This window comes from Rhinoderma darwinii, chromosome 2 (assembly GCF_050947455.1).
Source record: "Rhinoderma darwinii isolate aRhiDar2 chromosome 2, aRhiDar2.hap1, whole genome shotgun sequence".
Lineage (NCBI taxonomy): Eukaryota > Metazoa > Chordata > Amphibia > Anura > Rhinodermatidae > Rhinoderma > Rhinoderma darwinii.
Window position 1 is genome coordinate 48,172,322 of NC_134688.1, and position 18,504 is coordinate 48,190,825.

Sequence of the window (18,504 nt, forward strand, 5' to 3'; positions counted from 1 at the left end):
TGACGAGGTATTCTAAATGACCTTCGGGCGTGTTAAACGCAGTCTTCCACTCATCCCCCTCTTTGATGCGGATAAGGTTATATGCCCCCCGTAGATCAAACTTAGAGAACCATTGGGCCCCCTGAACCTGATAAAAGAGATCAGGAATCAGAGGAAGGGGATACTGGTTCCTTACAGTGACCTTATTCAAGCTTTGGTAGTCAATGCATGGCCTAAGACCACCATCCTTCTTCTCTACGAAGAAGAAGCCAGCACCTACCGGAGAAGTAGAGGGGCGAATGTAACCCTTGGCCAGGCATTCCTGGATATACTCTCTCATGGCTTCACGTTCGGGTCAAGAGAGATTAAATATCCTACCCTTAGGGAGCTTAGCTCCTGGTACCAAATTGATTGCGCAATCATATTCTCTATGAGGAGGTAACACTTCGGAGGCCTCCTTAGAGAAAACATCGGCGAAGTCCTGAACAAACTCAGGTAGCGTGTTCACCACCTCAGGGGGAGAAATAGAATTAACAGAAAAACATGACGTCAAGTATTCATTACCCCACTTGGTAAGGTCCCCAGAATTCCAGTCAAACGCGGGATTATGCAACTGCAACCAGGGAAGGCCTAAAACCAAATCGGACGATAATCCCTGCATTAACAGTACAGAGCACTGCTCCAAATGCATGGAGCCAACAAGGAGTTCAAAAACAGGGGTATGCTGTGTAAAATAACCATTAGCAAGAGGAGTGGAGTCGATACCCACTACCAGGACAGGTTTAGGCAAATCAATCAAAGGCATAGCTAGAGACATAGCAAATTCCACAGACATGATATTAGCAGAAGACCCTGAATCCACGAAGGCACTGCCGGTAGCAGACCTACCACCAAAAGAGACCTGAAAGGGAAGCAAGATTTTATTACGTTTCATATTTACGGGAAATACCTGTGCTCCCAAGTGACCTCCCCGATGATCACTTAGGCGCGGAAGTTCTCCGGCTGCATTCTTATGCTTAGGACAGTTGTTCACTTGATGCTTGTCATCCCCACAGTAGAAGCAGAGACCATTCTTCCTGCGGAAATCTCTACGTTGTTGGGGGGACACAGAGGCCCCGAGTTGCATAGGTACCTCCGAGTCTTCCGGTGAGGAAGGAAGCAACGGAACCTCGGGAGGCATCATGGGGGAGTCAGAGGAGAAAACATCAAGACGTTCAAGTCGTCGTTCCCTGAGACGTCGGTCAAGTCGTACCGCTAAAGCCATAACCTGGTCTAGGGAGTCAGAAGAGGGATAACTAACTAGCAGATCTTTCAGGGCGTTCGACAGACCCAACCTAAACTGGCACCTTAAGGCAGGGTCATTCCACCGAGAAGCTACGCACCACTTCCTAAAGTCAGAGCAATACTCCTCAACCGGTCTCTTACCCTGACGTAAGGTCACCAGCTGACTCTCAGTCAAAAGCAGTCTTGTCAGTCTCGTCATAGATGAGTCCGAGAGCAGAAAATAAAAGATCAACGGAGGAAAGTTCAGGGGCGTCAGGAGCCAAGGAGAAGGCCCATTCTTGGGGCCCTTCCTGGAGCCGGGACATAATTATACCCGCCCGCTGGCTCTCAGAACCTGAGGAGTGGAGCTTTAAACGAAAATAGAGCCTACAACTCTCCCGAAAGGAGAGAAAAGTCTTCCGGTCCCCTGAGAACCGGTCGGGCAACTTGAGGTGGGGTTCAAGAGGTGAGGTGAGGGGGACTACCATGGTAGCATCAGGCTGGTTGACCCTCTGAGCCAGGGCCTGGACCTGTAGGGAGAGACCCTGCATTGCTGAGCCAGGGTCTCAAGGGGGTCCATAGTGGTGTCAGGGACCAGGGTAGACTAGGTATGGGCTTGTGATTATGTAATGGCGTGGGTGGGGAGACAGACAAGTGAGCCCTAATCTACCCACCACTCAGTCCCTGCCTACTTGCAACGACCCGACCTAGGCGACGGGCTACAACTGGGCGACGGTCCCTACGCTCAGTAAGTGCACGACAGACAAACAGACAAGGGTACACAGAGCTAGGGGAAGAAAGGGGCAGTTGCCCACGGCAACACCGTGAGCAACAAGAGAAGTGAACAAGCCGAGTCAAACCAGGAGAGTACGAGGTGCCAAACGCAGAGCAGAAGAGTAGTAAACAAGCCGAGTCAAACCAGGAGTGTACGAGGTACCAAACGCAGAGCAGGAGAGTAGTCAGCAAGCCGGGGTCAATATGAAGCAAGGACAATGGTACAAGAAGCTGCAGCAGGGCCAGGAAACCAAACGAGAAGAATCACATAAAAGGAGGAACAGGAAAGGCAGGTATAAATAGACAGAGGGCGGGAGCTAGCTCCGTCTGGCCAGGCTGTGATAGGTTCTCCCACTCCTAAGCCTGCCACCCTGAGTGGTGGAAGATGGAGTCAGTCTCACAGACATAGAAGCAGGTGCAGACTGATTATCTATGGGCGTTAACCCCGAAGCTGTGCCTGGCAGATCCTTTACACTTCTGGTGCACATGCCCCCATTGTATTTACAGATGCTGCAAATTGGTCTCTCTCTGCACCATTCCCCACATGGACAAAGCAGTTAGTACGATCGAAAAAAGACATATGTCCATCAAGTTCAACCAAGGGATGTAAGAAACGGAAGGGATGGGAGAAGTTATTGAACTTTGTTTTACCCCTATTGATCCTGAGGTAGGTTTAATCCGACTGGATCAATATTTAAACAAGAATTCTACACATTGACACTGATATTTTTTCGACGAGGGAGTGCCCCCTTGTTTTTTGAGTTTTTTTTTACATGGTACAGGTTTTCACTATATTTCTTGTATGGGCCATTCATAATTTATACAAATTAATCATATCCCCCCTTAGTCGTCTCTTTTCAAGGCTAAATAGGTTTAAATATTATAATCTCTCCTCATAACTTAGATTCTCTATGACCCGTATTAGTTTAGTTGCTAATGCCCAGTAGAATGGCTCATACAGTTGCTAATGCATTTCTAAGCCTGGTGACCTAAAATTACATGCAAGTACTCTGATATAATATATCTCGTTCTACCTTGTGGCGCTCAATGTTGTAGAATAAATCATGTGTGTATGTATGTATGAATATGCATGCATGTATGTATGTATGTGTGTGTGTGTGTGTGTGTGTGTGTGTGTGTGTGTGTGTGTGTGTGCGTGTGTGTGTGTGTGTGTGTGTGTGTGTGCGTGTGTGTGTGTGTGTATAACAAATATGCTGAATTATATTTCTTTGTCTAATACTCTTATTGATGTTTATATTTTCACTTGCACTACCGTTCAAAAGTTTGGGGTCACCCAGACAATTTTGTGTTTTCCATGAAAACTCACACTTATATTTATCAAATGAGTTGCAAAATGACTAGAAAATATAGTCAAGACATTGACAAGGTTAGAAACAATGATTTTTATTTAAAATAATAATATTCTCCTTCAAACTTTGCTTTCGTCAAAGAATGCTCCATTTGCAGCAATTACAGCATTGCAGACCTTTGGCATTCTAGCTGTTAATTTGCTGAGGTAATCGGGAGAAATTTCACCCCATGCTTCCTGAAGCCCCTCCCACAAGTTGGATTGGCTTGATGGGCACTTCTTGCGTACCATACGGTCAAGCTGCTCCCACAACAGCTCTATGGGGTTGAGATCTGGTGACTGCGCTGGCCACTCCATTACAGATAGAATACCAGCTGCCTGCTTCTTCCCTAAATAGTTCTTGCATAATTTGGAGGTGTGCTTTGGGTCATTGTCCTGTTGTAGGATGAAATTGACTCCAATCAAGCGCTGTCCACAGGGTATGGCATGGCGTTGCAAAATGGAGTGATAGCCTTCTTTATTCAAAATCCCTTTTACCTTGTACAAATCTCCCACTTTACCAGCACCAAAGCAACCCCAGACCATCACATTACCTCCACCATTCTTGACAGATGGCGTCAGGCACTCTTCCAGCATCTTTTCAGTTGTTCTGCGTCTCACAAAGGTTCTTCTTTGTGATCCAAACACCTCAAACTTCGATTCGTCTGTCCATAACACTTTTTTCCAATCTTCCTCTGTCCAATGTCTGTGTGCTTTTGCCCATATTAATCTTTTCCTTTTATTAGCCAATCTCAGATATTGCTTTTTCTTTGCCACTCTGCCCTGAAGGCCAGTATCCCGTTGTCGCCTCTTCACTGTAGATGTTGACACTGGCGTTTTGCGGGTACTATTTAATGAAGCTGCCAGTTGAGGACCTGTGAGGCGTCTATTTCTCAAACTAGAGACTCTAATGTACTTGTCTTGTTGCTCAGTTGTGCAGCGAGGCCTCCCACTTCTCTTTCTACTCTGGTTAGAGCCTGTTTGTGCTGTCCTCTGAAGGGAGTACTACACACCGTTGTAGGAAATCTTCAGTTTCTTGGCAATTTCTCGCATGGAATAGCCTTCATTTCTAAGAACAAGAATAGACTGTCGAGTTTCACATGAAAGCTCTCTTTTTCTAGCCATTTTGAGAGTTTAATCGAATCCACAAATGTAATGCTCCAGATTCTCAACTAGCTCAAAGGAAGGTCAGTTTTATTCCTCCTCTAAACAGCAAAACTGTTTACAGCGGTGCTAACATAATTGCACAAGGGTTTTCAAGTGTTTTCTAATCATCCATTAGCCTTCTAACACAGTTAGCAAACACAATGTACCATTAGAACACTGGAGTGATGGTTGCTGGAAATGGGCCTCTATACACCTATGTAGATATTGCATTAAAAACCAGACGTTTGCAGCTAGAATAGTCATTTAGCATATTAACAATGTATAGAGTGTATTTCTGATTAATTTAATGTTATCTTCATTGAAAAAAACTGTGCTTTTCTTGCAAAAATAAGGAAATTTCTAAGTGACCCTAAACTTTTGAACGGTAGTGTATATGCAGTATTGTTAAGAACAAATCTAGTACTGTATACTAAATGTACCTTTCTCCTTTATGCATAGATACCTTGAAAATGGCCCTTGTAAAGCTGTAACGTAAAAAGTTTAAGTATTTGATTTATATGGTTACTCTGGATACTACTATACGAAAACTGGAGAAAAAACTTCTCACTTTAATTGCAACAATATTTCTTGTGTGTGCTGCGGATATTTTTATTATACAGTATGTATTGGACAAGGAAGTTCTATCCACTGAACACCAAAACTATTTGAAGATCTGATCCTATTCTTCTTTAGGGTTTATTCACACATTCTGGTCATGTCATGGTTTTGCAAAGTTGCTCCAAAAAACGCAATATGGACCACGTGTGAATGGACCTTAAATGTGTAGGTACTACTAGGCCCAAGTCTGTGCACAGTCTACTGTGAGCACTGCAATTTAAACAATCCAGAGTTTCATTGATGTCACTTGGTTTGGGCCCAGTACTGTCTTGGGATTACAACCAAGGTTGGTTTTGGAGACATAATTTAGTTTTTGCAGCAGGTGCTTCCACTAATGTAACTTTCAAAGGCAGTAAGGGTGATACCCGGCAAAATCATGCGCCCATTGTCCCCAACCAGTGAGGAAGGGTTTCGGCCGCATGCAGACGCTTTGTTAGAACATCCCTTTACCCAGCCACCACTGCTATATAACCTACGCACCTGAGTGCAATGAGGGACAAACCCATAAACAAAAAGACTATCATCAGAGAATAAAGTCTGTATGTTTGTAGGGGCTTGCAGGATCTCAGAAGAGTTCTTATTAAACTGCCTCCACTTCACTGAAACAGCTGTACATGCTGGAGACTGGAGCCGTTTTCTTTGGTTTTCCATCTATAAAAGAAAATATATAAGTAGGAACTTTTATTCCAACAATACTAAAAGTTGCAATCTCATCATCGCAATTTTTTTTTTTTTTTTGTTTTGTTTTCTTTACATTTTCTCTTTATCATCACAATTTTGATTCTGGTGTAAAACAAAACAGGAGTTGCCAACTGCAACCAACCAATTACAAGCTCTAATTTCTCCTAAGAAACTTGAAGCAGTAACTCTTTTCCCTCGCACTACTTTTTAGAAATCTCAGGTGTCATAAGTTGAATATGAAAAGTAGTAGAAATGACACTATACAGGCATACAGTAATACTGTGGTTTGTGAGCCCTTTACAGTTTAATCAATATATCTGCATGCACTTGAGGCAATAACGTGATCTTCATCCAAAAAATTGATAAAAAACACTCAATAACTCAAATGACATACAAAAGGATATACTGTTTCATTATTTTATTGATCACATAATCCAAATGCAATATCCTTGTAGGAAGAAGTTTGTGAGCCTTATTACCTATGATGAAACCCCCTTAGAGAAAAAGAGAACAGACTCTGATCTTTAATAAACTATACATTGTGTTCCAAATTATTATGCACATTGGATTTAAGTGTCATAAACATTTAATTATTAGTTTTTCAATTAAACTTATGGATGGTATTGTGTCTTAGGGCTGTTTGGATCATTGTAATCAATCTCAGACACCTGTGATAATTAGTTTGCCACCTGTGCCCAATCAAAGGAAAACTACTTAAGGACGTTCCACATTATTAAGCAGGCCACAGGTTTCAAGCAATATGGGAAAGAAAAAGGATCTCTCTGCTGCCGAAAAGCGTGAAATAGTGCAAAACCTTGGACAAGGTATGAAAACATTGGATATTTCAAGAAAACTTAAGTGTGATCATCGTACTGTGAAAAGATTTGTGGCTGATTCAGAGCACAGACGGGTTCGTTCAGATACAGGCATAATGAGGAAGGTTTCTGCCAGACAAATTAATAGGATTAGGAGAGCAGCTGCTAAAATGCCATTGCAAAGCAGCAAACAGGTATTTAAAGCCGCTGGTGCCTCTGGAGTCCCGCAAACCTCAAGGTGTAGGATCCTCCTGAGGTTTGCAAGTGTGCATAAAGCTAGTATTCGGCCACCCCTTAAAAATGCTCACAAGCAGAAACGGTTGCAGTGGGCTCAGATATACATGAAGTGTAAAGGATCTGCCAGACACAGCTTCTGTGTCGACGCCCGTGGGTAATCAGTCTGCACCTGCTCCTAAGTCTGAGAGAGTGACACGATCTTCTACCAGTCAGGCTGGGAGGCTGAGGAGTGGGAGAGCCTATCACAGCCTGGCCAGACGGAGCTAGCTCCCGTCCTCTGTCTATTTATACCTGCATTTCCTGCTCCTCCTCTGCCTGTGATTCTTTTCTGTTTCCTGGCTCTGCTGCTCCTGCTATGTTTATTGACGTTGCTTCATTTTTGACCCTGGCTTTACTGACTACGCTCCTGCTTTGCGATTTGTACCTCGTGCACTCCTGGTTTGACTCAGCTCGTTCACTACTCTTGTTGCTCACTGTGTTGCTGTGGGCAACTGCCCCATTTCCCTTAGCTTCTGTATACCCTTGTCTGTTTGTCTGTCGTGCACTTATTGAGCGTAGGGACCGTCGCCCAGTTGTACGCCGTCGCCTAGGACGGGCCGTTGCAAGTAGGCAGGGACTGAGTGGTGGGTAGATTAGGGCTCACCTGTCTGTCTCCCTACCCAGTCATTACATGAAGACTAATTTTCAAACCGTGTTGTTTACTGATGAGTGCCGTGCAACCCTGGATGGTCCAGATGGATGGAGTAGTGGATGGTTGGTGAATGGCCACCATGTCCCAACAAGGCTGCGACGTCAGCAAGGAGGTGGCTGAGTCATGTTTTGGGCTGGAATCTTGGGGAGAGAGCTGGTAGGCCCCTTTAGGGTCCCTGACGGTGTGAAAATTACCTCTGCAAAGTACGTAGAGTTTATGACTGACCACTTTCTTCCGTGGAACAAAAAGAAGAACCGTGCCTTCTGTAGCAAAATTATCTTCATGCATGACAATCTCATGCTGCAAAGAATACCTCTGTGTCATTGGCTGCTATGGGCATAAAAGGAGAGAAACTCATGGTGTGGCCCCCATGTTCCCCTGACCTGAACCCTATTGAGAACCTTTGGAGTAACCTCAAGAAAAATATCTATTAGGATGGGAAGCAGTTCACATCAAAACAGAAGCTCTGGGAGGCTATTGTGACATCCTGCAAAGATATTCAAGCAGAAACTGTCCAAATACTCACAAATTCAATGGATGCAAGAATTGTGAAGGTGATCTCAAAGAAGGGGTCCTATGTTAACATGTAACTTGGCCTGTTAAGTTTTTTTTGATTGAAAGAGCTTTTGATTTCTGTAAATATGACCTCCTGATGCTGCAAATTCAACAAATTACCATTTTAGTTCTCTTCACAACCTTTAAAATGTTTTGATCTCTGTTGTGCATAATAATGTGAAACAGTGCATTTTGAGTTTTTTACTTCTAAAAAAAATCTGTTATCATTAGGAGATTTGTTCAATAAAATTCGCATTATACGGCAACGGTTGATGGCTTGAAGATTATACTGACTGTCATTTGCATCGACTATTTAGGAAAATCAGCGAAAAATAACATTTGCATAATAATTTGGAACGCGGTGTACTAAGTAAAGTATGACAATTTTGGGGGCATTACTGAAAACAGAATATTACTGCAGGCAGGTAATTTAATATGCAGCAACCCTCAACTGCTAATGTTAGATGTTACCTGATCTCTCCATTTGCTTTTAGATTTCTCAGCAAAATATTCAAAGGCTCCAGAACCATGTTGTGCAAAGCACCTCAACATATGTTTATTTGCCGTAGTCCTAAAGAAAAGAAATATAAAAGTAATACATACTTATAGTTAAGGAGTAGATTGTGTTTTGTGTGCAAATTAAACATCATGCTGCATTGTCAATTTTTTCTAAACATACGGAATGGAATTGATTGAACATTGGCGACTTTATATACTAGGTCAGTGCATGTATTTACAGGTAGAGTTGTACTTTCTAAGGCACAAATCAAGTAATATGTACTTATAATCTCTCAACAAACCTCCCGACTGAGAAGTTTGAAATCCAAACTTTTGTGTGTGAAATGCTCCTGACACCTCAAGTCTGATTTTTCTGCTACTTTTGGAAATACACGTTACATTATTATTGTATTTTAAAATGCATTATCAAACCCAAAGTAAGCTACAGTATACTACATTACACAAAATATGTGGCATTGCGCTCTAGTAGTGTCACAGATAGAAAAATTAGGTGCATCATAATTTCTCAAATTATTTATTTATCAGTGCATTATGCTCTTCTTGTGCTACAGATGAACTCAAAGTGAAATACTAAATGTATAGAGCGCTGACACAATTAACCCAATTTATTAAGCATGGAACTAACTCTTGCTTTGTCACAGATTTAAAAAAACTTGATTACTGTGGACAGTGAAATTAAAGGGTCAATCCCATCTCAGCGACCGCTTCACTAGTTGAAATGGGAGTCGGGTGACCCCTGTTCTCAAAATAGATGCGGGTCCCAGAGTGGATATGCCATAAATGTCTGAGATGGCTATAAACTTTTAAAATAATAGTGTCATATGTAAAAATGGAATGCTACATCGCCAGTGCAGCAAAATTAACAATTGTGGGGATTTATAATACCAATACCAGTGAATACCATGATAAAATAGCTTAGCCACCAGAATATTGCTGTTAATTAAGATCACTGATCACATGTACCTCAGAGTACAGTCTACATTACCACCAGCAGACAAGATTTTTACATAGTTTGCCAAGTGGAGACAAAAACATATATGTGCCACAAGAATGCCCTTATATCCAAATGGATCCAAACACTCATGGTTCTCAATTGGCACCAACCAATAGAAGAACGACTCTTATTAATTAAATATTTTTTTAGACTACCCATTTCTGGACCTAACCACTCCCTTTATCAGACTTCATCCATGAACTTCTGAGAACAGAGAACGGTCTGGCTCTGCCGACCTATATTACCTCATATCTGCCCTACTATGCCATGTTGTGCCTATACTTAACGCAATTCAATTAGTTGAGTGGAATATTCCCCCTTTTTTTTCTTTAAGTTGCTCATTCTTTTGTTTAATGAACATACTGACTTGGAGGAGCGCAGTCAATTGTCTTTTTCCTCCCACTACAATATGCAAGAATGCCCTTATAATTAAAAGGAACCTATCATCTAGGTTATGCTGGCCTCATGGGGGGGCAGCATAAAGTAGTGACAGAAATGTTAGTTTCAGTGGTCACTTATGTGCTAATGTGAAGTAGGTTTGGAGAACTTACATGCAGCTTGTGACCAGCACCGCCAGAGAAGAGTCATGCTTATTCATGGGCTGCACCCCCCGCCCACCCGCCCCTGAGTTGCACAGTAATAGGGAAAAATCTGTTAGTCAGCAGAGGGTGGGCGGGGGTGCAGCAGTTCATGTGTAAGTGTGATTCTTCTCTGTCGGTGCTAGCTGCAAACTGCGCGTAAGTTTTCCAAAGCTACTTCACATTAGCACATAAGTGACAAACCGCTGGAATCAGCAATTCTGTCACTACTTTATGCTGCCCTCAGTGAAGTTCTTACTTATAGCATGAAAAAGGCCCCATGAACAATTACGGATCCATTCATTTCTTTTGTCCACGGACACCTTCCTGTATATTTACGGGAAGGTGTTCTCCGTGTCGTAGCAGCCTTCTGCAAAAGATAGGATATGTCCTATCTTTTGCTTTTTACGGACCATGCTCCCATACTTTATAATCAGAGCACGACCCGTAAATGCGGACGACTGTCCGCGGCCGCCGTGTCCGTAATTACGGACTGTGATTACAGGCACGGTCGTAATCATGGGGCCTAACTAAGCAGCTAGTTTACCATTGTACTTCAAAAAGCAGATAAGGACAACACAAAAAAATCAGATTTACACATGCAATCTAATAGATGGGGCCTACCAGAAACAATTGCTTAGGTCCAATCACGCTATAGGGTTTGCAACAGGCTATGTTACTTTTAAGGCAGATATAAAATGCTATAAATAATTGAGTATCATGGCTTACCCTACACCACAAGTGAACAGTTGAATATGATTCTTATTTTTGTTTAGAATGTGAAAGACCAAGCTTTCATTTTGGACATGTCCATCAGTGATGAGGAGAACATTCTGACGTCCCATTTTTGGTCTGAGCAAACATAATGATTGGAGAACCTTCCAGAACTCAGTGCTACCCATGGTTGGTTTTGCCTCCTATGAGTTGATGAAAGTAAGTCATGGTAAATTACATATAAAACATCACAGAAACACATTAAAGCCTGCTCATAACTTTAGAAAAAAACAACCTGTGGATTTCTGGTACTAAATCAACGTTGCTGTGCTCCTTACTTTTATAAACTGCTCCATATCTGAAACGCCGCAGTGGTGAAGCTTTGGGTACAAATAAAGCTCTTTATAAGCTGCAAAAGAAAATATAAAATTAGATTTTCTCTCTAAATATTCATGACGATGTTTTATGTGAAATTGTTCATTTAGAACTTATGGGTTAAACATCTATCTGTGTAACATAAGAGTGAGGACTTATTCAGACGAACGTGATATACGTCCGTGCAACGCGCGTGATTTTCATGAGCCTTCCACGGACCTATATTAGTCTATGGGGCCGTGCAGACAGTCCGTGATTTTTACGCAGCGTGAGTCCGCTGCGTAAAACTCACGACATGTCCGTTCTTTGTGGGACGCGCGTGATTCGCGCAACAGCAGTGAAAAGTATGAATGAAAACAGAAAAGCACCACGTGCTTTTCTGTTTACAAACATACAAACGCAGTGTCATAATGATGGCGGCTGCGCGAAAAGCACGCCGCCGCGCACCATATGATCATGACACACGGAGCTGTTAAGTGCCTTTTGCACACGCAAAACGCCGCGATTGACCACGGCAATTAAACAGGCGGAATCAAAGTGGTATTTGATTTCGCCCGTCGCAGTGAGATGTCGGCTGTATTACACAGCCGTCACCCACTGTGTATGAAGCGCGCTCACACTGTAAGTGCGCTTCATACTTCCCCTTTACAGGGGAACTGTATACTACAGTTACGTGATAATGCGTTAAGGGGTTAAAGGTTGGGAGGTATGTATAGGACAGTGGCTGCAGCCTGGGTGAGGCATGATGACCACACAGACCTATGTATAGATACGTTTGTATGCTCCCTGTCGCAGCGGTTTGCTATACTTGTTCCCCTCCTGTGACCTCATATTCTTAAGTCTACAGTTGGTGGAGGGCCCTCGTTAGTTGGGGGCCCCAATAAATTAACTGCTTCATATCCTAGACACTATTAATCTGGCCCTCCACACCAGAATCGTACTCTGTACTGACTAGGAGCAACAACTCCGAAACAGTACTGTGTAAAAATGATAGTCATTGGGGGAATTTATTAACCAGTATTGTGGCAAAACGAACATTTTATGCCACGTCCGATATATTAAAAGTGTGATTTTATAAAAGGGGCGGGGCCATCCACTATTTAACTAATTTATCATAATTTACACCAGAAACTGGGGTGATTTAGTGCACAAATCTAGGTCAAGAGTTGAGCATTGACGTATAGGGCAGCCACCTATACATGGCACTAGAGAGACAGTTTTATTCTTTCTAGAGGAGAGCTGTGATGCAGCTATTCCGAAATTTAATTATGTATCTTAACAAAATAGCTGCTTATAAATATTCATTAGGGGTTCTGCATTTGTCCAGCCATCTGAAAATACTGAATTTAGCAGCTGATTAGTTGAGCATAGAGGTCTCACATACTCTGCTTTTGATTGGTCAGAGCCCTCAGTGCAGCTTTAGCTTTTAGACGCAAGCCAACTATTAAGACGCACTCACTTCAGAGTTAAAGTTACTGACAAATGGCGTAACAAAACGTTAATAAAAGTAAAACATATTTACCTGAATGCCCACAAGGAAATAATCCCAAACCAATACTGATTAAACCTCGACAATTGGTGACAGATACACTTTAAAAATATGTGCTGTACTGTATGGACTTACTTGATCCAAAAACGACAATATTCACGTAGTTGCAGTTCATAGAACCAAGTGCGAGCAGTGCAACCTGTTTGGCACTTTGAAAACAGGACTCCATGGAGTTGGAACAATCAAGGCAAATTGTCATAAATGTTTCTGCATAGGAGTTTTGAATATCGGGTTGAAAAATCAACATGCACGCCTATAAAGATAGAATCAAGATCGAACAATCAGTGGTTGCGTATTGCCTGCACATTAAAATAGCTCTGTAGAAAGGAAGCAAATGTCAGCAGTCAGACTAAGCAGAATTTGATTTGACGTTATATTAAGAGGGTAAGCTCAAAAATTAATAAAACAGCAATCCGGGTTTAATGTTTTTTGTAATGGCTGCAAATTACATTTTATTTTTAAAAACTTCCCTGAGGGCTGCCACATTGGAGATAGACACATCATTCCTGTATTGTCTGTATAGACAGGGCAGCAGGGTATGTGCTTTATAGCAGCTGCAATGAATAGAATATAACAGGAAGTGATTGAGTACAACAGTCACCCCCACAGATCAGGGAGTGACAAGAGAGATACATACAGAATCTTTTCTGTGTTATAGTTTTGTTATCCTGCCTTATCTGGACCTCCAGTACTACAATAGTGCTGCCATTAAATCCACCACTCTCTGCTGACCTTGCCCCAGTCTACACACCAAAGCTAAGTGAGCTGCAGGAAACAGGAAGTGCTAGCTTATTGTGCCTGCTCTAGTGACCAGTTTGAAAAGTTGAATATATTAATATTCTTTTTTTATATGACTAGTCACATAAAAAATAATCAAAAATGGGGTAAAAAACCTGATTTAAATAATATGTAATTTTTTTAATGATATACTCCCTTTAAAGAGGACCTGTCAGCTCTCCTGACATGTCTGTTTTAGTAAATACTTTTATTGACACATTTCTATGCAGAATAGCAGAGGTATGGTAAAATGCAGAGTTGGAAGAAAAAAGCTTGAGAATTGTATTTTCACGGGATATTTACAAAAACATTTCAGGAGAGCTGACAGGTCCGCTTTAATTTCACGCTAAAAGGGATTGCCCACTTTGCAAATATACTTGGCCTCTGTCTTAACATTAAAAGTTTTGTGACTCATAAAATGTCTTCACAAGTTGTGTTTCCCCAGCCCCAATCTGTGAAGTATACTGTGGGACAGGGGAGCATGTAAACCACTGTTTAGCAGTTAATAACCACTACGCCAATAGTTTCCCCTGCCTGTGTTCTCTCTGAATACATTCCTTTCTAGAAGATTAGAGTTGTGCATATTGAGGCTCAACACTAGAGGACCTACTATGGATGGACATTATGGGAATGTAAATCGGAATCACATACATGTAACATCAAGACACTTGATGTTGTTGTTGTTGCTATTTTTTTCTGTATAAAAACATGTGCAAAGTATAAACTTACTTTCTAATGTATAGCTTCTGTGAAAGGACAATTAACTTGACAGCAGAACGCTAGTAAAGGTATAGTTATAATGTGAAACTGAATTTTACCTCACTGTCTTGATCTGGATGTTTCTCAACCCACATTCTTGGGATATAGGCATCTTCCAGATATAAATCCATAGAAAAACCTTGATCATTGAAAGAACTGGATTCTTCTGTTTGAATTACAGCTTTACACTCGGTTTTCTGCAAAAGAGACAATTGACCTAAAATTTATAATTGCTTGAACGTAGAGTAAAAGTCTAAGGTCCAGTTCACACTGAGTTTTTTGGCGCTGTTTTTGACGTAGGAACCGCGTCGGAATCCGCCCCAAAAAAAGGCTGATATCGCTTCCCATTGATTTCAGTGGGAGACAGAGTCGTTTTCTCCCTCGAGAGGGGGAAAAAAAGCGACACACTCTTTCTTCCTGTGGTTCCATCTCTGACATCCCATTGAAATCAATAGGAGGCAGAGAAAGCGGTTTTTTGCCAGCGGTGCTCAATGGCTGCGGCCGAAAAACGCTACAAAGAAAGTGCAGGCAGGTCAAAATCCTGAAGGTATTTTGAAGCAGATTTTTATACCTACAAAAAACTCTGTCTGAACACACCCTAAGGCCCCATGCACACGTCCGTAGTTTTTATGCAGAATTGCAGAACCGTAAGTGCAGATAAAATACTGACACATTAATTTCTATTGGCCATGGACACCTTCCCGTATATTTATGGGCGTGTGTCTGAGCCATAGAAATGAGCCATGAGACATGTCCTATTTTTCACATTTACGGACCATGCTCTTACGCTTATTACTGTGAGCACGGTCCAAATGCAGATAACACTCCGCGGCCTGTCCATGCAGTAATTACAGACCGTAAATACTGCACGGATGTGTCCATGGGGCCTCAGACAGGATTCCATTCACAAATTTACACAAAAACTTAACCCCTTGACGTACCATGACGTGCCAATACGTCATGGTGCGGGGGGTGATGTATGGAGCAGGCTGATACTGCTCCATACATTGCGGGTGTCAGCTGTGTATTACAGCTAACACGTGGGACTAACGACCAGGAACAGTGATCGTACAGTTGCTGGCTGTTTAACCCCTCAAATGCTGCGGCCATTCCTGACCGCAGCACCTGAGGCGTTAAAAAAAAGGGGGTGCAATCCCCGCGGCAGGATTGCAGAATTCTGATGGTTGTCATGGGGCATCCCAGGGGCCTATTGAAGACCCCCAGGTCTGCCTTCACTCTGCCTCTGTTAAGCCCAGGGCTTAACAGAAGTCTGTAAAAATGACAATATTCTGCAATACATTAGTAGCAGCAAAATATCGATCACTGGTAGAAGTCCCCTGGGGGGGGGGGGGGGGCTAATAAAATGTGTAAAAAAAAAGTTAAATAATGTGTTTAGTAGTGAAAAAAATTACAAATTAAAAGTTAAGAAAAAAAAGCTTTTCCTATTTTCCCCTAAAGAAATGTAAATAAATAAATTAATAAATAAAAAGCAGTTAACATAACTGGTATCGCCGTGTCCGTAAAGTTCTGAACTATTGCAACATAGCATTATGTAACCTTCTCGGTGAATGCCGTAAAAAATAAATAGATTAAGAACGCCCAAATTGTTGTTTTTTGGTCACCTTAATTCCCCAAGAAAATAGAATAAAAAGTGATCAAAAAGTCGCATGTATCCCAAAATGGTACCAATAAAAACTACAGCTCGCCCCGCAAAAAATAAGCCCGCACATTACTCAATCGACGGAAAAATAAAAAGTTATGGCTCTCAGAATATGGCAACCGAAAACTGTATTTTTTGTTAACATAGATTTTATTTATAAAAGTGGTAAAACATAAAAAAACAAAATATAAATTTGGTATATAGCCATAATCATATCAATCCATAGAATAAAGAGAACATGTCGTTTTTACCACACAATGAATGCCGAAAAAATGAAACCCACCAAAAATTGCGCTATCGCTGTTTTTTTACCATTTCACCCCACAAATAATTTTCTTTCAGTTTCCCGGTACATTTTAAAATACATCAAATGGTGCCATGAAAAACTACAACTTGTCCAGCAAATAAACAAGCCCTGATATGGCTATGCCAAAAAAAAAAAAAGTTATGCCATTTAGAAGGTGGGGAGGAAAAAACTAAAATTAAAAAACAAAAATTGTCCGTGGTTTTAATATATACAAGCCAAATGTTTCATTAAGGGTGTTCCCCAGTTTCAGCAAAGTAATGTTATTATTGTTATAATTAAAAGTTATACAATTTCCAAAAACTGTCTGCATTAATTCCTCACCGTTTTCAAGATCTCTGCTTGTTGTTATTTAGTAGGAACATACATTGTTTATGTCCATTGGATAAAATTCTGTCCATGAACATTTGATCGACACACACTATGCTGTTTTAAGTCTATACACAGTCTATGCCTCACATGGAAAGGACTTACCTTTATTTTTATTTTGTGCGTAAAACATGAAATATTTTCTATTTTCCTTGGCATCTCAATGGACATATCCAAACAAAAAGATCTGAACGAAAATTTGAAATGGAAAAATAAGCTTTCACTTTTACAATGATACATTCGCATGCAATGTGCTTCTTCAGGAATTTTTAAATTTTTATTTTGAACGTGTCACTTATTTAGTTTGCAACATAGGTCTCACGTACCATATAGGCAGCATAGGCATAAATATTGATTAGACAGGCTCCTGTCACACAGTTATAATGTAGAAATCATAAATCAGCCTCCCTAAGGGCCCTTTTACATGGGCCAAATATTGGGACCGTTCATATGTCACAGATGAACCGAATTCACTCTTATGGGTCCATTGGACTTTCCCCTCATTTTTGCAGTCAAAAATTAGGTAAACCCTAACGGAACCATCAACGGAGACACTGAGTGCACATGAGCCTTAGGGCCCTTTTACAGGGGCAAATTATTGGGCAAATGAGCGTTCACAGAACGCTTCTTCCCGATCATTGCCTTGTCAATGAATGAGCAAACACTCATTCATTCGCTGATCGTATCGTTTCTGCAGCAGAAAATATTATCGTTGTTGACAGCATATCTCCTTGTCTAAACAGAGACACGTGCTGCCGACATGATAGAAATGTATGGGGACGAGCGATCATCGTAACGAGCGCTCGTCCCTATACATTACTGTTAATAGCTCCTTTTGACAGGAACAAACAAGCGCCGATCAACGAGCTGTCATGTTGATCGGCGCTTGTTGTTACAGCCAAAATCGTCCGGTGTAAAAGGACCCTTAGAAACGTCTAAGTGTATAGATTTATTGAATGTGATCCATTACTTTGTTTGAAAATCTATAGGATAATTAGAAAATGACTGCGCAGAATACTACTGAAGATAAAGTTACATTACTCCGATCTAATACAAGATAACAGTATAGTGGTATCTCAAACTTACCCTTCTTTTGCCATGTCACTTTCAATGCCCACTTTTGTTACAGTATCCTACGAAAAACAAAAAGGGTTCAACTATTGTATAGATAAGCATACCTCTAACAAAATAAATGGCAAAGTTTTATTTTTACCTGTGTGTTTTCCTTTAATGCTTTGTCTTGTTGCCATTGAGCCACATTTCCAGGAATTGAAAAATGAATAAAACTATACTGACAGTTGAGTTCCATAACATAGGTGATTTTAATGACTACAGTTGCCTTGGATGGTAAATTTCCAACACTCACTGTGAAGACATCCTAAAAAAGGGCAATAGCAACATTAAATGTGGGTCCTGTGAAATATCAGTAAAAGTATATTTGCAAAACTTTGAAAATAAATGCAAAACAGTGCTGTTACAAAATAATTAATAAGCTGGATAACCAGTAAGGTTAACTTAAAATTGGTGTTTATACTACATGCAAAAACTTTTGTGTAGGTCCCCCTCATGCCGCCAAAACAGCTCTTGCCCATTGAGGCATGGACTCCATAAGACCTCTGGTGTCCTCTGTCATATAGATGTGGCTCTCATCTCTGGGACTCGCACCTCTCTCTAGAATGGGGCTCCCTGACCCCTGTCCTATCTTCTGCTGCTGTCGCTTGTCTCCAGCCACTGAATTACGAGGTGGCAGGGTTTTGTGGAAACAGCTAAGCACGTGTTGCTACACTGCTTCTACGGTT

General features: G+C 41.3%; 1 protein-coding gene across 3 annotated transcripts in view; it reads right to left on the minus strand.

The window, feature by feature from the left end:
- PARP4 (poly(ADP-ribose) polymerase family member 4) overlaps window positions 1-18,504 on the minus strand; it is a 221,456-nt gene that overhangs the window by 104,296 nt on the left and 98,656 nt on the right. For all 3 annotated transcript variants that reach the window (XM_075851621.1, XM_075851620.1, XM_075851619.1), the window contains exons 18-26: window positions 17,919-18,083; window positions 17,792-17,838; window positions 16,811-16,892; window positions 14,432-14,569; window positions 12,912-13,089; window positions 11,251-11,321; window positions 10,928-11,115; window positions 8,579-8,678; window positions 5,609-5,779 (exon numbers count right to left, since the gene is read on the minus strand). In XM_075851621.1, the coding sequence (XP_075707736.1) occupies window positions 5,609-5,779; window positions 8,579-8,678; window positions 10,928-11,115; window positions 11,251-11,321; window positions 12,912-13,089; window positions 14,432-14,569; window positions 16,811-16,892; window positions 17,792-17,838; window positions 17,919-18,083 (1,140 nt within the window). The remainder of the gene's footprint in view (window positions 1-5,608; window positions 5,780-8,578; window positions 8,679-10,927; window positions 11,116-11,250; window positions 11,322-12,911; window positions 13,090-14,431; window positions 14,570-16,810; window positions 16,893-17,791; window positions 17,839-17,918; window positions 18,084-18,504) is intronic.